We start from the raw sequence: 25,242 nt of genomic DNA, 5'->3' as shown, positions 1-25,242 counted from the left end.
TTTTCGTGATTTTCTCGAGTGGCTCGCTTGCCACATATTTCACACTTAGTAAACCGTTTTCTCGGTGGCATTGTAACAAACTCGTTCTTTACTCTGATCACGGTTCACTATTTTCGATATTTTCACTAAATAATAAAGAAATTGCACGAAATACCCGAACAAAACATTGAAGCCTTCATAACAAACAAAACTATTAGGCTGACAGTTGACTTGATGTAAACTTGACAGAATAAATAGCACTGACGTTTTATTTTTCTTCGTTGGCAAAGATTTGCGAAACAAGTTCCATACAAAACTTATGTTGTTCCTAGTTGCGTCAGCCTGGTAGGCGTCAATGGGGTTGGCCGGTCGAAGTATTAAACAGATGGCGCCATCATAGCTTGTCCTGTCAATCCCTAAAATTGTGTCAAATTCTTGTTTTTTTTTTTTTTTTTTTTTTGTGACCTGGATTTCAGTACTTTAAGCCAAATCTCAGAACAAAACTAGAGACAGGGGCAAGCTATGATGGCGCCATCTATGCAAACCTTTGACAGTTGCCAACCCCATTAATTTTGACATTCGCTGAAAACGCGATTAATTACCTTGGTTTGGTTACGGAAAATCCTGAAAAACCAGATTAATTTACTGATATCGACGTTAATCAAGTATACTTAGGTGCAAAACAATTATATTTCATTCATCGGATCGGATATAGCCCAAAATGTCCGCTGAATTAGTTGTTACGGGTCTACCCGGCGATGTAAGTATTGATTTGAACCACAAATTATCTATCAGTATTCTGTATTCTAATTAAATATGTCATGTTTTGAACAGGTGACTTTTCCGAAAATATTAAGCTCGTTCCGGATGTTATTAAAAAGAATACACATAAAGCAGTTCTGGATACGCGATATCGCCGACGTGCAGGGTTATTTAAAGCAAATAACTATCAAATTGAGTACCAATGCCGATGCACGTAAAGCTCGGAACTATTTGGACAACATGCCATTTAACTTTAATATGATGGAGTACCCAATGCAGGCGTATATTCCTGGAAACCAGGATGAATCCATGAATTTTGTGAATGAGGATGAATATGAAGACTGGGGACGCAAGCGAAAGCCGAAGCGTACGAGGGCGCGGTCTCGCAGCCCGGGGTACAGGCAGGAGGCGTCTAAACTTGATGTAAGTTTTAAACTATTAGAGAGAGACTAAGCAGAGAGCAGTAGCATGAATGGAGCACAACGGATGAATCTTCAATGAATATATTTCATAAAGTAGTTAATACAATTAATCTAAATATATTATAAGTAACATAATAACAACACAGACTGTTTTTTATCAAGTGACAATAGATTGACTTAACAGTTCAAATCTATATTCTAAATTTGAAATATAAATTGTGGCGTGTAGCTTACAACCTTATTTCAACACTCCTCCTGAATATAGACTATACTGTCATCAATACATTCAATCACCTTGCATGCCCATTAACTTGTTTGTACACCATACAAACTTTCCTTTCAACAAAGGTTTAGTTAGTGCATCAGCAATCATAAGATCTGTCTGAACATACGTAACTGTTATCTGCCCATTCATGATCGCTTCTCTCACAAAGTGATAACGTATGTCTATGTGCTTCGTCCGCTGATGATGCACTGGATTGTCTGCAATCGCTATTGCGGATTGACTATCACTGAGGATAGGAATCAGTTCCTCTTCCTTTCTGGTGATTTCTGCAATTAACCTTCTGAGGAATATTGCCTCTCTTGCAGCTTCTGACATAGCTACGTATTCTGCCTCTGCAGTAGATAGTGCTATTGTCCTCTGCTTGATGCTTTGCCAGCAGACAGCTGCTCCTTGAGCTATAAAGGTGTAGCCAGTCCATGATTTTCTATCTTCATCACCTCCGTGACTTGCATCTGAATATCCTTGGATGAATCTGTCAGCACTGCATCTTTTGGAGTACACTATCCCACGAGATTTCGTTCCTTTTAAGTAGCGGAGCACACGCTTTGCTGCTACCCAGTGTTCTTCTGTATAGCAAGTATTAAATTGGCTCAAAATATTGACTGCATGCATTATGTCTGGCCTCGTACATACTGCTAAATACATCAGAGATCCTATAAGATTCTGATATGGGATCCTATCATCAGGCTTGTGATCTGACTTCTTTAAGTGACATCCAGCAGCTGCCGGAGTTGCTGCTGTCTTGCAGTCCTCCATTCTAAAAGTCTTGAGAAGTTTCTCGATGTACCTCTCCTGATCAACTTTGATGACATCCTTTGTTTGAGTTATCTGCATTCCTAAAATTAATGCAGCTTTTCCAAGATCCTTCATTTCAAATTTGGACATGAGGTCACTCTTGACCTTACAAAGCTCGTCTTCATCATTCCAAAAAATCAACAAATCATCCACATAAACTGCTAAAATGATGATCTTGTTTCCTTTTGATCTTGTGTAAATGCATGGTTCATTTTTGGATTGTTTAAATTGAAGTTTCTTCAATTCACTGTCAAGTTTATTGTTCCACGCTCGAGGTGCTTGCTTTAATCCGTAAAGCGAACGGTTAAGTTGACATACATAGTCCCTCTTCTCTTTGACTTCGAAGCCTTCAGGTTGCTTCATGTAAACAGTTTCACTCAGATTTCCATTCAAGAAAGCAGTCTTAACGTCCATCTGATCTATGTTCAGTCCAATCTTGCTTGCTAAAGCCATTAGCATTCTCAATGAACTGTGGCGTACAACAGGTGAAAAAGTCTCATTATAATCAATGCCCCACCTTTGACTGAAGCCTCTTGCCACCAGTCGGGCTTTGTATCTGCATCTATTTCCCGCCTCTTCTTTGATTTTAAATAGCCATTTAGAATCAACGACGTTACACTTTTTAGGAGGCTTCACAAGAGTCCATGTATTGTTTTTCTTCAGAGCGTCTAACTCCTCCTGAATCGCGGCTCTCCATTTTTCAGCATCTCGACCTGACAAGGCTTCTTTCAGCGTAGTTGGATCCTCATCATGTTCGATTGTGTGATAAAGGTCATAGTCCGGAAACTGCTTGGGTTTTCTGTTCCTTATGGGATACCTTCGTGATTGCGCAGGTTCTGCTATGTCCTCCTCGTCCTCTGGCATGAAATCATCAGATTCATCACCAAACGCTTCAATCTCCACTCGAGGAAATTGAACTCCTTCCATGACAGATTCAACTGCTCGTTGCTCTCTATCCTCTTCAGTTTGTTCTACTGTTTCTTTATAGGAAGGTTGACTTTCCTGAACAGTTGGTAAGAGGTCTATTATTGGGGATTCTGTCCTTATGCCTTCTTCTACGGAGAGAGGTTGACTTTTGTGAACATCAGGTAGAAATTCGACTGTTGGTTGCTCAGCCCTTGCATCTGCTTCCGTTCGATCTTCCTCATCTTGTATAATTTGGATAACCGAGTTATCTCTGGTCGGTGTTCCTTGACTTTCTTGCCTCTGGGATCGGTACATCTGTTTTTCAAAGAATACCACATCCTTCGCATTGTATGCTCTACCAGTCTTTGGATCTAGCAGTCTGTATGCCTTCGCATCATCTGCAAAACCTGTGTAGACCAATTCTAAACTTTTAGGATCAAACTTTGTCCTCTTTTGATCAGGAATATGCATAAAAGCTCTGCATCCAAACACCTTGATGTTGTCCAAATTACATTTCTTCCCCGTCCACGCCTCTTCTGGCGTTTTGTCTTTGACTGCAATTGTAGGTGATCTATTCTTCAAGAATACTGCGTGGTGAACGGCTTCAGCCCAAAAACGCTTTTCCAGGCCTGATGCTTGCAACATCGATCTGCTCTTCTCGCAAATCGTGCGATTCGCTCTCTCTGCGACACCGTTCTGACTTGGAGTATATTCAACCGTGCTTAATACCATGCCGCTTGAGAAAATCTTCCATCTGCTTGTTGACGTACTCCTTTCCGTTGTCTGTCCTTAACGCTTTCAACTTATGACCGGTTTGCGTTTCAACTAATGCTTTAAATTCTAGAAAGTATTTGAAGACTTCACTTTTATTTTTTAAGAAATAAACAAAAGTTTTTCGCGTAAGGTCATCAATAAACGTGAGGAAATATCGACACTTACCAAAGGATTGTACGTTGATGGGTCCACACACATCGGAGTGTACTAGTCCTAACACTTCCGTTGCTCGTGTTACACGATTTTTCTTCGCCGGTTGCTTGGTTTGTTTTCCCTTCAGGCAGGAGACACATTCCAGGTTTAAATTGCTGTTAGGAAAACTTACCCCAGTCGCCATCTTGTTTTTCAAAAGTAGAAGATTTCGAATACCTAGATGTCCCATACGGTAGTGCCACAAATCCAGTGCATCACCGCGTTCCGACGTAGTATTAAGGGCCGTATTCTGTAAACAACACTCATTAAGTTTGTATACACCTTTTTTTCCAAGATCCTTCATTTCAAATTTGGACATGAGGTCACTCTTGACCTTACAAAGCTCGTCTTCATCATTCCAAAAAATCAACAAATCATCCACATAAACTGCTAAAATGATGATCTTGTTTCCTTTTGATCTTGTGTAAATGCATGGTTCATTTTTGGATTGTTTAAATTGAAGTTTCTTCAATTCACTGTCAAGTTTATTGTTCCACGCTCGAGGTGCTTGCTTTAATCCGTAAAGCGAACGGTTAAGTTGACATACATAGTCCCTCTTCTCTTTGACTTCGAAGCCTTCAGGTTGCTTCATGTAAACAGTTTCACTCAGATTTCCATTCAAGAAAGCAGTCTTAACGTCCATCTGATCTATGTTCAGTCCAATCTTGCTTGCTAAAGCCATTAGCATTCTCAATGAACTGTGGCGTACAACAGGTGAAAAAGTCTCATTATAATCAATGCCCCACCTTTGACTGAAGCCTCTTGCCACCAGTCGGGCTTTGTATCTGCATCTATTTCCCGCCTCTTCTTTGATTTTAAATAGCCATTTAGAATCAACGACGTTACACTTTTTAGGAGGCTTCACAAGAGTCCATGTATTGTTTTTCTTCAGAGCGTCTAACTCCTCCTGAATCGCGGCTCTCCATTTTTCAGCATCTCGACCTGACAAGGCTTCTTTCAGCGTAGTTGGATCCTCATCATGTTCGATTGTGTGATAAAGGTCATAGTCCGGAAACTGCTTGGGTTTTCTGTTCCTTATGGGATACCTTCGTGATTGCGCAGGTTCTGCTATGTCCTCCTCGTCCTCTGGCATGAAATCATCAGATTCATCACCAAACGCTTCAATCTCCACTCGAGGAAATTGAACTCCTTCCATGACAGATTCAACTGCTCGTTGCTCTCTATCCTCTTCAGTTTGTTCTACTGTTTCTTTATAGGAAGGTTGACTTTCCTGAACAGTTGGTAAGAGGTCTATTATTGGGGATTCTGTCCTTATGCCTTCTTCTACGGAGAGAGGTTGACTTTTGTGAACATCAGGTAGAAATTCGACTGTTGGTTGCTCAGCCCTTGCATCTGCTTCCGTTCGATCTTCCTCATCTTGTATAATTTGGATAACCGAGTTATCTCTGGTCGGTGTTCCTTGACTTTCTTGCCTCTGGGATCGGTACATCTGTTTTTCAAAGAATACCACATCCTTCGCATTGTATGCTCTACCAGTCTTTGGATCTAGCAGTCTGTATGCCTTCGCATCATCTGCAAAACCTGTGTAGACCAATTCTAAACTTTTAGGATCAAACTTTGTCCTCTTTTGATCAGGAATATGCATAAAAGCTCTGCATCCAAACACCTTGATGTTGTCCAAATTACATTTCTTCCCCGTCCACGCCTCTTCTGGCGTTTTGTCTTTGACTGCAATTGTAGGTGATCTATTCTTCAAGAATACTGCGTGGTGAACGGCTTCAGCCCAAAAACGCTTTTCCAGGCCTGATGCTTGCAACATCGATCTGCTCTTCTCGCAAATCGTGCGATTCGCTCTCTCTGCGACACCGTTCTGACTTGGAGTATATTCAACCGTGCTTAATACCATGCCGCTTGAGAAAATCTTCCATCTGCTTGTTGACGTACTCCTTTCCGTTGTCTGTCCTTAACGCTTTCAACTTATGACCGGTTTGCGTTTCAACTAATGCTTTAAATTCTAGAAAGTATTTGAAGACTTCACTTTTATTTTTTAAGAAATAAACAAAAGTTTTTCGCGTAAGGTCATCAATAAACGTGAGGAAATATCGACACTTACCAAAGGATTGTACGTTGATGGGTCCACACACATCGGAGTGTACTAGTCCTAACACTTCCGTTGCTCGTGTTACACGATTTTTCTTCGCCGGTTGCTTGGTTTGTTTTCCCTTCAGGCAGGAGACACATTCCAGGTTTAAATTGCTGTTAGGAAAACTTACCCCAGTCGCCATCTTGTTTTTCAAAAGTAGAAGATTTCGAATACCTAGATGTCCCATACGGTAGTGCCACAAATCCAGTGCATCACCGCGTTCCGACGTAGTATTAAGGGCCGTATTCTGTAAACAACACTCATTAAGTTTGTATACACCTTTATCTTCTATACCTTTGACAAGAACCGTACCACTTATTTTGCATTCATCACTATTATAAATTTCACACCTTTTGTGACCAAATACTATAACATACCCTTTTTCTGCTATAGTACTCACACTCATCAAGTTAGTTGCTAACTTTGGGACATGCATGACGTTACTTACAGTCATTCCAGTTGACTTACACAGCACCGTACCTCGTCCTTCTCCGTATACCTTACCACCATTAGCGCAATTTACAGAAACACGATCTGTAACCTTATAGTCTCTAAACCACTGTCTTCGATTTGTCATATGTGTGGACGCCCCGGAATCTAGGACCCATTCCTCTTCACGGTCTCCAGTCATGGCAAATGCAAAGGCACTTAAAGCTTCCTTCTGCTTTTTAGGTTTCTCTGGACATACTGAAGCCTTATGTGGACCATCACAGATAAAACATTTTATCTTCTTCTGTTTAGATTTCGGCAGTTTCTTGCCTTTTTGCTTGGTAAGCAATGCAGAAGTTGTAGAAGTTCCACTTGTGCTCGGTGACGTATACGTCTCTTCCATTTGAAAAAGTTTCGATTTGACATAATTAGATGTCAATATTATGTTGCTGTTTTCTACAGCCAGCCGCATAGGTTGAAACTCACTTGTGAGGCCTTGAAGCATCAAAGCTGCTAACAATTCATCAACTATCTCCTTTCCAAGGTCTGACAGTTCCTGAGATGTCTCCATTACCGCTGTTACATAGTCTCTTACTGTCGTAAACATCTCTAGTTTATAACTCACTAGTCTAGAGAGTAATCTACAGCGGTTATTCAAACCTTTGTCTTCGAAGGCATCTTTCAACACTTGCCATGCCTCTTTAGCTGTCTTCACGTGTTTGACGTGTACTAGGCAATGCGGCTTTATCATCAAGCAAATTTTAGCTTTTGCTTTTTGATCCTTTCTCGTACCTGCTAAATCGGTAATCGCGGGAGTAACGCTCGTGTATTCCCATAAGTCTGTATCTATTAGGTATAGTTCCATCTGGAATTTCCATGTTGAATAGTTCGAGCAGCCGTCCAGTTTATCGAAGAGCGTCATACTATTCATAATTCCAGTACCTCTGTTATTATTCACGTCACTAGAAGAATCGCCAGAGCCCGTTGACATTTTTCATGCTTGTGCTGAATATTGTTCGCCCATAACCCTGTTAGAGAGAGACTAAGCAGAGAGCAGTAGCATGAATGGAGCACAACGGATGAATCTTCAATGAATATATTTCATAAAGTAGTTAATACAATTAATCTAAATATATTATAAGTAACATAATAACAACACAGACTGTTTTTTATCAAGTGACAATAGATTGACTTAACAGTTCAAATCTATATTCTAAATTTGAAATATAAATTGTGGCGTGTAGCTTACAACCTTATTTCAACATAAACTCAACCAATACAGTAGTAGGTTAATCCAGACACGCAAAAACAACATGCTGCAGTTTGTCATTTTAACATTTTGAATGCTATAAATTTTATTTATTAAATAAATAAAATAATGGTTTTTATTTTTGCATAATACTTACCACTACAAGAATCAGTAAAAAGTCTAATTGTCTTGTGTACATACTCTTTGTTAAGGTGGTTCGATTTCCATACAAAAAACGATTGCGTTTTATGAAATCAATACACACTAGTACTATATTTTTTGTATGGAAATCGGACCACCTTAACTGAAATTCTACTCAATATAAACCTTTCAACTATAATACCAATTATGGTTAAATGAGAGAATAATGTAATATTTGGTTAACATTATGCTCTTGATTCAAAAAATACTAACATTATTAACCTTTTGTATGCGCCTGTCAAAAATTTGCCATTTATTTATCAGTATCAGTTTAAGAACAAACTAGACAAATACTTAACCAGCACAAAGAATACATTTTAAGTGAAGATCACTCAGATACAGGCAACTATCAGTTGTTTCAACTGCCTGCCTGATTAATAAATAATGAAATAATAATAATAATAAACCATAACATACGGCCCGCATGATGGTAAGCAGTCTCCGTAGACTATGTACACCTGCAACTCCAGAGGAGCCTCATGTTTAAGTTGAATTTGGTTGAATATATATAGAGCAGATCTGCTCCTAAGCATACAAAAGGTTAAATAATATATAGTTTATGGCATCTGCAGCACATTTATTAAAACATTTCTCAGCGCTCATAAAATAATTAATGTATTGGCTATTCTTAATTTCAGATGGAGATAGAGTTACTGAGGAAGCAGAGGCAGGTGATAGAAGAAGAAAGAAGATTGCTTATGGAGCAAAAGAAGTTGGAGATGATCAAGGTTTGAAAAGAAAATTATTGGTCAAAATATACAAGTGTTTTAGGCTAGGCCTGTCTTGTGGGGTCAATAGGAAATATACCGCAAAAATCTGCGTTGGGGGCGCCACTAGCACAGACAGAGGTCCTACCGTGAAACGTGCAAATTCATTATCTGCCTTACTATCACGCTTGCATATTTGAGCGATAGAGTGACAGATAACGAGATTTTCTAGTTTTGCAGCAGGCCCTCTGTAAACAAACCGCCTTGATGCATCAATGTCATATTTATTTGTAACAAATTATCTGTGATAGCTTGTCAAAAAACTGTTTAAGTAACTCTATGGTTTACGATAAATGCTATTGCTGCACTCAGGCAGCTGAGGGCCTACCATGAAACACGTTCGACATGTCGCCTCCCACTCACACTTATATACGAATTTAGAAGTGCGACAGAGATAAAAATAAAACAATTTTCTAATATTATTATCTACACTTGGCACATTACAAATGAAACTAACGTAACTTTGTAAAGCAGAACATTTGACACATAAATTGCTTTTCAATTCTAATTATTATTTTTCAATTTAACTTTAGTAAATTCACTTAATAACAATATTTCAGAGTATTATATAGGAGTAAGTATCAAATTAGGTTAGCAAAAGTGAGTGCTGCCTACACACTAATTCCAGCAAATAGTGAACCGTTTTTTTGCTGATGATTCCAACATAAACTATTTCTTGAATGTTTACAGGAATACGGGCCGAGCGTCTCGCGGGAGTTCGATAATTTCAAAGATTACGAACCACCTCGCAAGAGACGCCAGCCTGAACCTGTACCAAAAGTAAAAAGACCTCATCAGGAGGCCCAGAGGGTCCCAAAAACCCTCAAGGGCTCCAAAAACCAACCCCGCTTGCCCCTATTCTTCCAACCGTGCAAGAAGCTTATAGGCCAAATGAAACCAATCATAGACAAGGATACTACTCCTGAGGAAGCTGAAATTCTGATTAAACTGATCAGAGCTGCTATTAGAAAGGATTTGGCTATAGCTTTAGAGAATAAAGAATATATGAAACATGTGGAGATAGTTGACTTGTACAGAAAGAGACATCCGCAAGAGCAAGATGAAGCTTTTGTTGCTAAAATTTTGGCTAATATAAGAGCAAGTTTTCTGACTCCTGAAGTAAAAATTAAAGAGGAAAAAGACACTGAGGATGAAGTCCCGAAAGACACTGAAAATGAAGTAAATGACAAAAAGGGGGAAGCCGATGAAAATGCTAATGATGAAAAAACACCGGAGGGACCGGAAAATGGAGAAAAAGAAACAGGTACAAATGGTCCTTAACCAGCTGTTTTGATCTAGTTAATTTCTCATTAAGAATATATGGGAAGTTTTCTAAACAAGAAGCAGCATAGGTTAAGTAGTAACCTAAAGTATTAAAACACAAAATGTAAGGGACTTCCGCATCTATGGACGTTGAATCGTTCAGTGAGAGAAAGGAAGTTTTTTACATTATACTTTGACCGCCAAAGATGGCCCACGCAAAGACGCGCATGTTTTAAAATAAGCCGTCACGCGTTCCAATAAGGCTTACTATGGCGTGTTAAGATTGTCGTGGCGTCGGATTAGTTTTCATGAAGGTTACTTTTGTTGACACAGTAAGGGTTTATTTGGTCTTCTCATAATAAGAAAATATTAGGAGCACTTACCAACTTTTATAGTCTCTTTATAAATTATATACTAGCTTCGGCCCACGGTTTTGTCTGCGTGGGTTGGTTATGCTGATAATGGCTAAAAATTATCCTACGTCCTTCCTCAGGCCTCAAACTATCTGCATACTAAATTTCAACTAAATCGGTTCAGCGGTTCTAATCATGAAGAGGTAACAGACAGACAGTTGCTTTCGCAATGACAAATAATATATTAGCGACCCGCCCCAGCTTTCACACGGATTAACAAATTAATCAAATTATACACCTAAACCTTCTTCAAGAATCACTCTATTGATAGGTAAAAACCGCATGGAAATCAGTTCAGTAGTTTTTAAATTTATCGCTAATGTTTGTGCATTACCCGCCTTTTAAAACTGAGTATGACAGCGCCACCTAGGCGAGACAAGGTGTAAACGTCCTCTGCCATGATTGAAATCAGTTTTCGCTCGAAACTCCTACGTTTGGAAGCAAATTATTGCATCGCTGCCGTAGCACCGCCCGTATTTAGTGTTTTATTGTGTTGTATTTCGCCCCGGGTTTGTAGACAGACAGACAAAGCGAGGGCCTTGTTTTATAAGGTATAGTGATATAATATTAGTTTTTTCACCACACCAACTGGTAAAGGCTCTCTTGATTGTTCAAAAACGAATGAGAAAGTTGCATTTTATCCACACGTGGGGTAAAGTAATCAGACGCAAATTTTGAGTTGTTTCCTTATGTTGTAGATGTAGTGTAGGGACGCCCGGCCGGAAACAGGCCCGATTCCCTGAAAGTTTCCTTATGTTAACTGGTAGAATTGACTTTTAAATGATGATATTTTTTTTATTACGTTCATTTGGATTTGATATGGTTTGATTTTTTTGGTATTTCATAGTATTTTCCTTGCGTTAACAATTTTGATTCACTCGGAGGAAAAGTTTGTTTCACCGTCGTGCATTGAAACCCTCGCAACGCTCAAGATTCCACTTCTCGAACTACTCGCTACGCTCGTGTTTCAATTTTAGAATCTTTCGCTTGCTCGGGTATCAATATTAGCACGAGCGGTTAAACAACAACTTTGCCCCCTTGTAAAACAAATAACTATTATCGATCATTATAGTCATCACTCCACGCAGACAAAGTTGCGAGCAGACGCTAGTTGTCAATAAATATTAGCTTGACAGCCTAGTTTTCAAGTAACGTAAATTTTATTTATGGTCCACGCACAACACCAATGTTATATAGTTGTCATCCATGAATAACGCCCCGATTTGTCAAATCTCACCTTTAATAACATGACAATACGATCTATATCACCAACAATCTTAGAATTGCTTTATATCATTTGTTAACTTTTCTCACTAGATGTCGCTACCGCTACAACAGATGGTGCCGTGACAGCCGAACCGAAGTCTCAAGAGGATGGGAACCCTGTAGAGGACGAAGCTGACAAGACCAATGAAACTGCATTCGTCGCAGCCGATAATAGTGTGTTGGATGAGATGGATAAGGTAAAGGAGGAGGAATTGTTGGCAGATGAGGAACCGAAGCCCGCTGGTGAGTATTTGAGCAGTTTATTTTTAGTATTTTATTAAGGGGTAGTCCAGGACACTTAAGAAATATTATTTAAAAAAAGTGCCAATATGAATGTTATTTTGACATAGATGTTTTTTTATTATGATATAGGAAAAAAATAAACAGACGACTTGCCTGATAGTAAGCAAAAATATTTTAATTTTGGCAATTTATTTTACTATGGGGCCTGGGTTTAACCTCCAATGACACATGATAATCATTCCGTATTTGTCGCGTTTTGATCTTTGTCAGGCTCTTGTACGAGGGTTGTTCCGTTAATAGTTAGTCAACGGCGTACTATTAACTGTATTTATTTAATTTTACTGTAGCTTAAAGGCAAATTTCATTACAAACTTTTTGGTATAAATGTCACTGGCCAGTGACAATCAGTAATTTTTTTATGAATTTCAGAAAAAAACATGTCTGTCACTTTTTGTTCGCAAAAATGGAGCTAACGCGGGAAGCATTTCGTGCTATGATATATTATGATTATAAACGAGGGCTAACATACAAGGATTCTCATGAAAATTTAACTAGTGTTTTTGGGACATTATCCCCATCTCTTGCCACTATCAGTTACTGGTTCCGTGAATTTAAGCGTGGGCGGAGCGACATCAAAGATGAGCCTCGACCGGGGCGACCGCCAACGGCAGTTACTCCAGAAAATGTTATCAAGGCGGAGTGGTTAATAAAGGAATCTCGAAACATTACCCACCGAGAGATTCAGGACGAACTGAAGATTGGATCCCGGGCAGTTTCTACCATTTTGCATGACCACCTTCAAGTTCGGAAGGTTTCGTCTCGGTGGATACCACATTTTCTCACACAAGAGCAAAAAGATAGTCGTGTCGATTGGTGCAAATATATGTTGAAGAAATTCGATAATGGCGATTCTCAACAAGTGACCTACATTGTGACATCTGACGAATCTTGGATATATAGTTACGACCCATTTACAAAACAGCAATCGACACAATGGGTCTTTGAAGAAGATGATTTACCTACTAAAGTAGTTCGCGGCCGAAGCGTCAACAAAAAAATGGTTGCTGTTTTTTTTCGACGCAGTGGACCTGTAGCCGTAATTCCACTTGAAGATCGCAAAACAGTTACCAGCCAATGGTACAGTGAAGTTTGCTTGCCACAGGCCTTCCAAGAGCTGAACGTCAGTCGTCCAAGTACTGGAACTCGGGGCATCATTTTTCATCAAGATAATGCTCCGGCTCACACGGCTTCCAGAACCATGGACTTTTTGAGCAAATCAGGTGTGCAACTACTACCACACCCTCCGTACAGTCCTGACCTGGCTCCGTGTGATTTTTTTCTGTTCCCCACCTTAAAAAAATTATTACGTGGACGACGATTTTCGACGGCGGATGAAGCAGTGGACGAATTTAGGCGACTTTTTTTTGACCTTCCGCAAGAACAGTTTTTTTCCTGTTTTGAAAGCTGGTTCAGCCGAATGCATAAGTGCATTAATGTAGCAGGGGAATACTTTGAAAAGTTGTAAATAAAGTTTTATTATATTCCTTATAGTTTTTGTTTAACTAAAAATTTTCAGTACAGCCCTCGTACATTGCAGATCTGTAATATATCCATAAGGTAGAAGTACTAGTGCTCGACGCTGCACTAGTCACCGACATGGGCACTTTATTTCATGGAAATATAGGTTAAATTTGAACAACGAAGATTTTTCTGTATTCGAACTTAATCCTTGTACTTTGACATAAAGTGGCCATGTCGAGCACTAGTACTTCTACCTTAATTGCTATTAGTTGTTATAAATATATCACAGATCTACTGTGATTATGTGCCATTTGGCATTATATTTACTATTTTCTTTTCTTATTTTCAGACGGGGCTGCAGAGCAGTGAAGTTTGCTATAGATACATGTGACGTTCCAATTCCATGGATAAAGGTACTTTATGGCGGTCAGTTCTAGGCAACGTAAGCACCAACAGCCATAAAGTACCTTTACCCGTAGAACGTCACATATACGTGTAATAATAATATTATCTTAGCCAAGTAAGATATATTATGTATCAATAAGAAATAAAAAAATTGTGATTATTTCAATTTTTATTCCTCAATTGTCATACACGATCAAATATCTTATAACTAAAAGTAAACTTTATTATAACCTACTTATGTATGAAACTAAAGAAAATTAGAAAATCAATTATAGGTCTTTTAATTTATTCTATCTAATTTATCTATATCTTGTGTACCATGTACACAATACTTACTCAGTTGGATGAAATTCAAATCATATTCAATCGGCATATAGTTGCATTTCTTCCAATCCGTTATATAGTTATATAACAGACAAAATAAACTCTATTCCCTCCACAATAGGTTTAAATTTTAGTGGCAAATTTCGGATATTTCATTTGTATGGCTGGCCGTTAGGAGGCTATTTGTACTTTAATTACACAACTCTTAACGTATCTTTAATCTTGTGTATTTGGTGTAAAAGACCATACTGTGTAGTATTTAATGCAGGAATCAAAATAACAAATACAATCGACATAATTTTGAGACAAATTTTACTGAAACCGAAATTGCAATGTGACTCTTATTGCGTCGACAACAAGGTTGATATTCGGTACCTACTTAAACAGGACAATCTTAAAAATAATCTGAGGTAATTAAAGCACGAAACTAATCCGAAAAATACTTGTGAACATTAACCGTTCGTATGCCCTTGTAATTTTTTTTAAACTGCTTTTATAACCTTGAAATTGTAAATTACGGTCCATATTGTTTGGGACGTATCCGGGACAAGGCATACCGCCGAAGCCTTGGAGGATTTAAAAACTGGAAACGCCTTGACTGTAATTTTCTGTACAAAACAGTGCCAATTTTTGCGGGGGAGGGGCACGTGAAATGTAGGCCTATTTCTACGTAACGTACAAATAGTTATCTCAGATAAACGTCAGTCCATACAATACATATGACCATTGGCCGAGCTTTTTGACAGAGGGCTGCTCTTAAAGTCGTTTCCAGTTGTTAACCCTTTTCCAGTACAATTTATCGACCACGTACGCGCCATTAGAATTTCAACTTTAGCATTCCGATTTAAGGTTCAAATTAGATTACATTTTCAGGAAATGTGACTTGTCTTCAAATTAATCATCAAACCTTGATTAAATGGAATAATTGAATTTTTTGGTAAAACCTTGTAGATTAGTGCGGCCTGGAAAAGGTTTAAATCCTCCAAGGCCGAAGCCGATGAACTGACGCAACGATACAGTCCAATATCAACCTTATATATATATATATATATATATATATAACGTTGATATTGGACTGTATCGTTGTATATGTATATAGGCGTGGCGTTCAAAGGGTTTCTTTTTCTGCCGACTGTATTAAAACTTAAAGGAGAACTTAAAGCTAGAAGTCCTCCAAATCCTCCTCATTAATGTTGTCTATATTGACCTCCTCCGCGAACCCCACCGCGTCTTCAGTTTTCACAATATCTTTAGAGAGATCTTCCCCTGCGAAATTGTCTTCCGTAAAATCTTCCTCCGCGACAAATCCTGTAAAATAATTAATAGTTATTTACAGTACTTATGGTGCCACATAATTTAACGTACTTTTGCGGTTATTAGCACATTAAATAAGTGCCTATGTCGCAAACTTAAAGGGCGATAAATATGTACTGTTAAACGTTGTACGATTGTTTTGCAAGGGGGTTAAAAAAGTTTTGCTACAGCGTGTAACAAAATCACCGTAACAACGCAACCTTTTTTTAAATATTTACGAGTATCATTCACAATTTTTATTTTATTTTAACAACAAAATTACACAGCATTACAGTATATACTAATGCACTGCGAAATTTAGGACACAATCACTACTTAAAAGTAAATTAGCCTCATGCGTGTTATTATTTTTATTTCCTTAAATCATTATTTATATCGTTTGAACACCGGAAAAAATAAAACTACTTCTGTAAACCATCACATTAATTTATTACAGAATATTTAAACCATCGAATTTAAACTGTCGTGAGACATGCTAACATTAGGCCTCAGGTACACTTGTAAGTTTTACTTACGTAAGTAGGGACACAGCTATACTATAGAGTGAGAGATATATATCATTATCTCATTCTAACAAATAGCTGTGTCCCTACTTACGTAAGTAAAACTTACAAGTGTACCTGAGGCCTTAAACTAATTCTACGGATTCCACTCACGTGTTTTTAGTCACTCGCGCGACATGTTACGGAGAGCCTAGCTCTAGGTTAGGTCTACGAAACATGTCGCGCGAGTGTCTAAAAACACGTGAGTGGAATCCGTAGAATTAGTTTATAGTACATTGTGCAACGAGGGGGGTAAGTGAAATTTTGGATACGAGGGTGATTATTCCCGACAGCCGCAGGCTGAAGGGAATTAAAGACCCGAGTTTGCAATATTCTTACCCCCGGAGTTACACACAATGTTTTTCATCACACTTGCGAAGAAAAAACTAAAATTTAAACGAAATAATTCTTAAATACGGTGACATATCAAACATTCGTCCGCCATTTTGTAATTTCTTGACAGGTTAGTATCGAGGGCACAGACGTATTCGGCATTCAGCCACGATTGAAAATTATGTAATAATATTTTAAACAGCTGTTAAATTATTCAAATTAAATAATTTTAAACATAAACATAAATATTAAATTATAAACGTCAATATTTTAAAAGTAAAACTCATTTATGTTACTCGGTTTGTATGAATAAGTGACAAAAAAGCTATAACTCCCCCCTAGGGAGTTAGAATAAAAACTTTTTCGAGAAAAAATATTTAAAATGTCGAAACATTTTGAGCTATTGAAACGCTCATACATTTTGGCGCGAATTCCACAGAGCGTGATGATGTCACTCGTTGGACGCAACGCAACTGACGTTTGCTACTAATGTTGATATAATGTTGGAAGAAAAACTATTAACTTTTTTTTAAATTAAAGTTACCTCAAACATATTTAGGTTCTTCTCTTTCATTCTGGATACGAGACTAGAAATCTAAGTAAATCGGTCTAACCTTTGTCCATGTCCCCTGTGTCCCCAGCGTCATCAGCCCATGTGTCCCCAGCATCACCTGCGTCATCAGCCCACGTGTCCCCTGCGTCACCGCCCCCCTTGGCTCCAATGTCCATGTCCCCTGCGTGACCGCCCCCTGTGACCCCAAAGTCCACGTCTTCCAATTCAGCCATATCCACGCCCTCGATCTGGTTCTCGATCATCTTCTGACGCATGGATTTGATCTGGTTCCTGCTTATTTTCGGCGGCGGCCCGATGAGGTGCAACGCTTTAAAGTTTATTGGGATGCCATCTGCAACAATAATACATATTACATACAGAAACTTCACGCGTGTTCCCAAAAGCGGTAGGCAGAGCACATGAAACTGTTCAGTGCCACTTTTAGCAATTAAAGAGTGAAAAAAAAAATAACGAAATTGTGATATTGCACAATGTGACAGTTTGCTAGTCAATCGCCCACAACACACTTGAAGTTGAAACCAAATCCCACAGTCGACTTCTATGACACCCACGGTAGGAAAGGGGGTCGTGAAATTCTAAACCCGACATCACACGGGTAACAATAATAGGCATAAATATTTGAGAACAATGTCACGCTGGTCTATCTAGTCCCAAGCATAGCCTGTACAGTCGACGAGGAAATATATATTAAATAAGGAGAAAGGTAAACATATCTTTGCGGTTATGAAGATGGTGCTATGTAACACCTATGTAGTTTCTGGTGTCCATAGGATAGGTCTGGTCTGGTACTAATACTAAAATATACACAACTTTATTTGCGATTTCGGGGTTGGTCTGTAGTTAGTTTCATGTCTCAAAGTAAAATTTGCTCAGTATGTATGACCTAGAAATACACTTCGCAAAATTTGGCTAAGATTTGAAAAAAAATACCGTGTATGAGGCGAGCATGCGGACAGCCCATCTAATAGTAAGCGGTTACCACAGCCTATGGACGAAAGCAGCACTCACCGATAACATCATTCTCCATATTGCACAGCTTATCAAAGTCCTCAAACCGGGTAAGATTGACCATAAACATGGCGCCTTTGACGCTCTTCTTGACCGCCGCCGCCTGAATCTTATGTTTCTTGAGGTACTGCAGAACTGCCTCTTTTTTAGGAGGCTTGCCGGACGCGAACATGCGGACCGCGAGGCCGGTTTGAATGTTGAGGATGCGCTTGGTTATGTAGAGGCGGATTGTCTGAAAAATAAGAACTGTTAGGCAAAGGCTCGCTTCGCACCGCTTCGTCCACAATCCTATTTCGTCACCTTTTTAACTTGTCCACATTACTAAACTATAGTTCCAGATTGTCTACAATTCTACATTCCTATTTTGACCACAGTATGACATTAACAGCTCGTCAACTATATTATACCACCCATTATCCTGACTGCTTTCTATAAATTAGACAACTTCTGCTTTCATTTACTTTTGTATTACTTTTTACAATTGAAAAGTTTTGTGGGCCTTTTTTTATACTACGTCGGTGGCAAACAAGCATACGGCCTGCCTGATGGTAAGCAGTCTCCGTAGCCTATGTACACCTGCAACTCCAGAGGAGTTACATGCGCGTTGCCGACCCTAACCCCTTGACCTCGTCCAACCAAAACCACCAACCAACCAATCCAACCAATCAACCAACCAATCCAATGCCAACAATGTGGATAGGAATGTGGACGAGTTAGCACTGAGGACCACATAGGAATGTAGCCAAGATAGGAATGTTGACGAATCAGAACTGTGGACCATATGACAATAATGACAACTTACGAAGGTGACAAAATAGGATTGTGGACGAAGCGGTCCTGAGCTAAAGCAGCAAAGATAATATCTTATCTATATAATATATATCTATATTTTTGATTATTCATGGTAAACATTAGAAATAAATGTAAATGGTTTAAAAAAAGTGCCAACTAAAATATATGCAAACATAAACAGGTTTAAAAAACGGCAAGTTTAGACGTTAAAATAACTTAGTGTATAAATTTAATAAGCATAGTAGAGTTTTGAGAGCTGTTTTTCTGGACCACCATCTACAGTGGTGCCAACTGGTGAGCACCAAAACAGTAGCCCTCGTTAGAAATGTACCTTGTTAAAGTCGTTCAAGCTGTCGCTGGCGAGGAGTTTGCAGATTACGGCTTCTTGCTGATCGGCGGGGTTTAAGCATTCTTCGGTAAACTGAAAATACAGAATACGTCAAGTAAATATGATAGTATAGCTGCTAATCGTAATATACTCTAGGTCAGGGGTCACCAAATGGCGGACCGCGGTCCGTATTTTATGCGGCCCTTAAGTAAATTTGTATTACGAATGTACGTAATTTAATAAAATGTATCCAACGCTTTGTCTTTCCTGCTATCAATTCGCCAACGGATGAGCGAAGTAACGTGCGAGAGAGAGATGCAGTTCGAGGAGTACGAATTGGCTAATAAACTCCAGTAGAAACTGACCGCGATGGTAATTTCATTTTAAAAACGGACCCCGGAAGACGCCAATTGGTGATCTCTGCTCTAGGTACTACATTCGCTCAGAGTCTGAGGGCCTACCGCGAACCACGTTCGACGTGTTGCCTGTCTGACGCACTTTTAAATTCGTACGTAAGTGTGACAGGGAGAAAACACGTCGAACGTGTTTCGCGGTAGGCCCTCAGACTCTGAGCGAATGTAGTAACTAGAGCAGAGATCACCAATTGGTGTCTTCCGGGGTCCGTTTTTAAAATGAAATTACCATCGCGGTCAGTTTCTACTGGAGTTTATTAGCCAATTCGTACTCCTCGAACTGTCTGTAGGACCTCTGTAAGTCTGTACCTTATTTGCTTAACGTTAACCCCTCTGCTGTTGTCGGAACCTTATCGGAATGCACCAAGGTTGATATTGAGCCGCGCGCGTCAATTGACGTTTTTGGCGATCAAATTCAAATCATTAAATCAAGATCAAATTGTTAATTTAAGAGTTTACTTACCAATTTGTCCAATTCTGCCATTTCATCATCCAGGGCCTTGGTATTGTGTTCGTCCATGCTGTAAAGGTCATCCTGGTCGTACTCCCATTTGCGCAGCAGTTTCATCTCTGCACAAACATAGTTACATCTATGTAGTTCATGATTACTATATACCTTATCCTATTGTAAGTACAAAGTTTCAGAGCAATCTATCTAGTCATTTTAAAATGAGAGCGTAACAACGTTTGTATGGAGAACCGAGCTTGCTGGGGACCCTTAATAGTCCGCAATATAACTGAACTCGCATGCTAGTTGCACTGCGTAGTCGTATGCGGTCGCCCCCTGTACCGGAACACAGTGGCTCATTTCCTTTTTTTTTAAACCTTTTTTACTTTATAACTGTATTCATTGAAAAACTGATAATGCAGGGGGACAGATGAATAACCAAAGTAAGTTGAGTGTAAATTTCATTTAATTTGTCTTTATAATTTGGGCGTCCGAAAAAATCCTAGTAACTATTCCCGACCCGACCTTACCCACACACAACACAAGCCTTCATGAGCTTACCGTGGGGCTTAAGGCCAGTTGCACCAACCGCATTTAGTGGACTGATCAAACTCGCTCAGTAATCAAGTATGAAACTTCCCATACAATAAAATTTAGCGAACTCTTTAACGGTGACAGACGGTTTGATGCAATCGACCCTTAGTCAATCTATGTAAGAATGTCCTATAATATTTATTTATTATTTATTTACATTAGGATTTCGTGTTAGAGTTCTGCCCAGAACAGCATGAGAATCTCTTCAAACTTACCAAATTTTATCAAGAGGGTAGAGCAATGTAGTACTTACGTTGGATGACTTGTTTATCTGTAAAAGAAAAAAAATCATGTATTAACATTGGCATTATTTTATAAACTCGTACCTATATAAGCATCTACCTAGACCCTAAACTGTTTATATTACCTACCTTTTTTGACCAATAAACGTGTCAAAAAAAAAACATACAGCTCTTTTATTTTCTCCTCACAACTGGGTATCAACATTTGTTGGATTAAATTTAACTCCGTCATGTTGACAAAAAGCCAAAATTTGATTGGGGTCTAGAGTCCATCTAAGCTAATTTGTGGCGATCTTAATAGAACAAAGTGAGGAGTTTCATTATCAACGTCATATTTTGCCACACTCTGTCATTTATCTTCGTCCGACTCTATGTACTTAGTCAGGTCATAAGTTCTAAGGTTTTGACTGATGAAATGTAATATAAAGCTCTTAATAAAAAAAAGTGAGCCATGATTAAAAAGCTTGTTTTATACTGATCAAAATGTAATGTAATTAGTTTAAAATTTAGATCGCGACTTTATTTACTACTTGTTTACTTTGGGATTGTCGTATAACGTATTTTTCAAAGTGGAAGGGTACTCTGACAGGTGTCATCTCCATACAATTGATAACCTAAAAATGTTGTGAATTGACATTTATCAGCGTACCCTTCCTGTCATATCTTTAGAGGATATGATGGTGTAAATCAAATGCCCATATATATGCAAAATTAATTTAATAAAAAAAGGTGTTACTTGTACAGAGCTCGTATTTGAAGTGAGCGATGACAATTAAAATTGTTCCATGTACTATAAACGCCTGCCGATTGGTTTACGCAAAGTTCACGACACACACTTAACACTCTATTTTTAATATAGGCTTTCAAAGCCTGTACACTTCCAGTTTGAAAAATAATATACATGCGCGGATGGATTGTGAAAAAAATATACTACACAAAAGGGAGTAAAAATCAGTGTCACATTAATAATATAGGTAAGTACAATTGTTTATTTGTATGAACCTATACTGTATTAGAACGTTATTTTATCATTATCACCAGCATTTAATTCTACGACAAGTCTGTACTTCAGCTAATAGGTACCCTTTAAACTTAGGGTAGGTACTTTTCAGTAACACGCTTATTTTGACTGCCGTCCAACGAGTAGGTTTGGTAAAAAATGTACAGTTGCAATTTTGGCAGTCCAATTCACATACATTATATAATACTGAAAAGAAAAATAAATAAATAGGGATCAAAATCACCTTGAACAGGCCGCGTATTTTTTGCAAATTACGTTAAATTTATTGTAAGTAAAGTAATTCATCATTAAATAAGCTTTCATTTAAATCCATGTAAGTATATGATTAATACATATGACTTTTTCATCAGTAAAGGTTGTGACAAAACTTATGACCTGACTAAGTACTGCGTCGCCGGTCATTAAAGAGGTTAAATAATTCAAAAAATAAAAATAAACAAGTGGTGGGCATACCTGTGAGAGCCGCCCCCGGTTTCTTTTTAGCTTGCTTAGCTATGCTCGGGTGGATTGGTGGGCCCGTGTTCTTCGCAGCTGCAGGAGTAGGTGCAGCAGTTTCATTCTTTGCATTTGCGATTCCTTCTTGAACTGCTATGGTTTTCTGTTCTTCTTTTCCGTTCTGCGTTTTGGTATCTTTTTCTTTCTTCACTTGTGAGTTAGTCGCTGGAAAACATTAAAAATTACAAGATTTGTGTAACAGATTGTGAGTAAGTAAATCTAAAGTATTTGGGTAATATATAATGTCACACGAATATTGTTGTAAAAGTATAAAAAACTTGACTGTAAGAACAATTCTTACAGTATAATATTGTAGGTACACGCCGAAGCGCGCAAAGAAACCTGTCCCATTCTTATTTATTTTATGAAACCAGTATAGTAGTTTTTCTTATATTTATGAACACTTCATGATGCAAAATATGATTGCAGGTGATTATATCAGTAGATTCATCATCATATTAATCTATGGTAAATAAAGAGAGGTGTAATAGAGAGTACTCTCTCCAGGCGGGTGTTGTGCCTGGGGACCGAAGTCCACTGAGAGTTGGTTAAAAGTTGTATACTTAGTAATTGACATTCGGAACTTCGTAAGCGCAATGTAGAACGTGCTTATGCCATCTGTGAGAATATTGTGGTACGATCCATACGACGTTGTCAGTAACAGAGGAGACGCCACAAACCAAAAGAGAGGTACAGTGCTGCACATAGGCTCCCCCAAAGATCCCTACATGACCATGCGACCTTTCCATCTTTTTGAGGGCTCTCCAAAGATTCTTTTTGTCCCACTGGCCTGCATGTTCTACGACTAATGTGTCACAGAGCTAGGTCAGGGACATCCGATTTGATCAGAGTAAAGTGATCGAGTCAGAAACACGGTACTACGCTCCACAAGTTCCAAAACTCGAGTTGTAGAAGTAGGTAAGTGGGACTCTGCACTCTCGGCAGGTCAAGTCTGCCGTATGCACCCGGAAAGTTAGCCTAAAATGGTTCCCGAGTGGGATCCACGGAACACCATAGATGGTGCAGGTCGGGGTACAGGCAGACCGAAAAGGAGATGGCGGGACGACATAAATAGATGCATTCTACTCAGATTGGTCAGATGACAAATGACAGGGTCACGCCCACGCCTCTCTGTCAGGTCCCGGTATGGGACACTAATGCTAATTTAAAAATAAGAAAAGCAAAATTGAAACACTTTTCTGACTATTCATCAACCTTATTGCAACGGCATAAGGTTTACCATTCATTGTTCAGCTAAGTGTTTGTGTGTGCGATGTACAGTAGGTATATGGAGGTAAGCTGAAGACTGTATGCGTAGGTCGGTGCAGTCAACATCATCCCCAAAGAAATTAATTTTATTTGCTTGCGGCCTAGTCAGGTTCCTTTGAACGCCGCGCCTATCGTGCGCCGCGCGTCATCGTGAACCTTGCCGGAATGCACGAAGGTTGATATTGGGCTGTAATCGCGCGTGTTAGTTGACATCTTTCGAGGTCAAGGGGTTAAAGTGCGTTAACACTAGTGGGTTTAGCCTAATAAGAATCAAGCCAGGTAGGCTACACACATGCGATCCGTCTCATTGGCTAAATAAACTATAAATGCGTCTTACTACGGTCAATATTGGCGAAATGTTTTGAGCGTGTTGAAGACTATATCTTAGATTATACGACCCAGCGTAAAAGCTTCCTTGTGTTTTTCAGACTCAAAAGTGTGACACTGGATTGTAGACAGGTTAAAATGAATTTATTTTTTATATGAATGACGTTAGAATTGTCCCTAAAATTTATATTTATGGATTTGTACGTAACAATGAATGTTCAATACCTAAGTTATCAACTATTGTTGATAACTCTCCAATTATAATTTGGCTATCGATTTGATACTTCATAAAATGTTATTATTGAAATTCTCTCTAAAATGATTTCACTTCAGCAAATATGCACCTACTAACTTCATATTTCGTGATTTTAGAAACGACTGTCACTATTGTACTAGCTTTCCTAACAAAAACATTAAAATAAAAAGCAGATATAGATTTGTGTCCTTTATTATTTTCCTTAATTCCTTATAACATGTAGCCAACATGACAAATAATTACTAAATATAATTACAATATTGGATTAAACGAAGCTTTTTAAAAATAAAATCTACCGTAGGTAATGATAACAGTATTCTCCTTAATGCGAAATTACATTACGAAAATACGAGTACGAACTAAGTTTAAAAAAATCGTTTCTAAAGTACGTAGGGTAAATCGTCAATTACTGGCCACCCTTTAATAACTGACACCTTATACTAATCTGTTTACAGGTGAACATCATTTATTTTTATTATAAGGTGGGCAGTGTGGTCAATAATTTTCATTCACCCTACTTATATATATTTTGCTACTAACGTTGTGTTGAAGTGTCCAAAACTACTGTTTTAAACCAGGGGTTTTCAAACTATCTGATCCAAAGCCTTTGGCTTTTTCGCTTCCTTTCCGCGAACCAAAACTAAGCTAGGGCTCGCGAGCCATAGATATTTTGAAGACCCTTGTTGCCTTGTTCTATACTATACCAAAACAATTTTAGTTAATTTCAGTTCTTGCTCTGTCATGACAGTATTTCTGATTCCACCTGTGCCGCTGCTGACTAAAATTGTAAATCTTGTGGCGTATCATGCTTCTATTGGCTGTTAGTTTCTTCAGGCACTACTTCACGCACCTGCTTTAGCAAAATCGGATCTTTATAGGTCATAGCATAAACCTCACCATACCTGTTAATAAGGTAACAGGTAAACCTCCTTTCTGTGAAAAATCTTGCTGGGAAATTTTTTTAAAACGCAAGTGTACATGTTCT

At 38.6% G+C, this 25,242-nt stretch overlaps 2 protein-coding genes across 2 annotated transcripts in view; one reads left to right on the top strand and one right to left on the bottom strand.

Annotated features, from left to right (window-relative positions):
• The first annotated feature begins 343 nt into the window (after positions 1-343).
• LOC133531058 (uncharacterized) lies at positions 344-14,137 on the top strand. Its single transcript, XM_061869153.1, has 6 exons — positions 344-739; positions 814-1,164; positions 8,738-8,827; positions 9,557-10,130; positions 11,860-12,051; positions 13,922-14,137. Exons 1-6 carry the CDS (start codon positions 701-703, stop codon positions 13,939-13,941), a joined length of 1,266 nt encoding a protein of 421 aa, XP_061725137.1. The 5' UTR covers positions 344-700; the 3' UTR covers positions 13,942-14,137.
• LOC133531057 (uncharacterized) overlaps positions 14,129-25,242 on the bottom strand; it is a 39,930-nt gene continuing 28,816 nt past the window's right edge. Inside the window, exons 5-11 of the mRNA XM_061869152.1 lie at positions 22,364-22,570; positions 20,901-20,918; positions 20,069-20,175; positions 19,196-19,285; positions 18,073-18,304; positions 17,105-17,395; positions 14,129-15,609 (exon numbers count right to left, since the gene is read on the bottom strand). Of these exons, the coding sequence (XP_061725136.1) occupies positions 15,464-15,609; positions 17,105-17,395; positions 18,073-18,304; positions 19,196-19,285; positions 20,069-20,175; positions 20,901-20,918; positions 22,364-22,570 (1,091 nt within the window). The 3' untranslated portion in view covers positions 14,129-15,463. The remainder of the gene's footprint in view (positions 15,610-17,104; positions 17,396-18,072; positions 18,305-19,195; positions 19,286-20,068; positions 20,176-20,900; positions 20,919-22,363; positions 22,571-25,242) is intronic.

This window comes from Cydia pomonella, chromosome 24 (assembly GCF_033807575.1).
Source record: "Cydia pomonella isolate Wapato2018A chromosome 24, ilCydPomo1, whole genome shotgun sequence".
Lineage (NCBI taxonomy): Eukaryota > Metazoa > Arthropoda > Insecta > Lepidoptera > Tortricidae > Cydia > Cydia pomonella.
Note: the sequence above shows the minus strand (reverse complement) of the source record. Positions and strands in the feature narration are given on the sequence as shown.

What these genes read in the sequence shown, in the direction of transcription:
- LOC133531058 (XM_061869153.1), top strand. Translation starts at nt 701, where the DNA reads ATGTCCGCTGAATTAGTTGTTACGGGTCTACCCGGCGAT. An exon ending in AGGAGGCGTCTAAACTTGAT is followed by an intron (nt 1,165 to 8,737) that starts GTAAGTTTTAAA and finishes TCTTAATTTCAG; the next exon opens with ATGGAGATAGAGTTACTGAG. An exon ending in AGAAGTTGGAGATGATCAAG is followed by an intron (nt 8,828 to 9,556) that starts GTTTGAAAAGAA and finishes GAATGTTTACAG; the next exon opens with GAATACGGGCCGAGCGTCTC.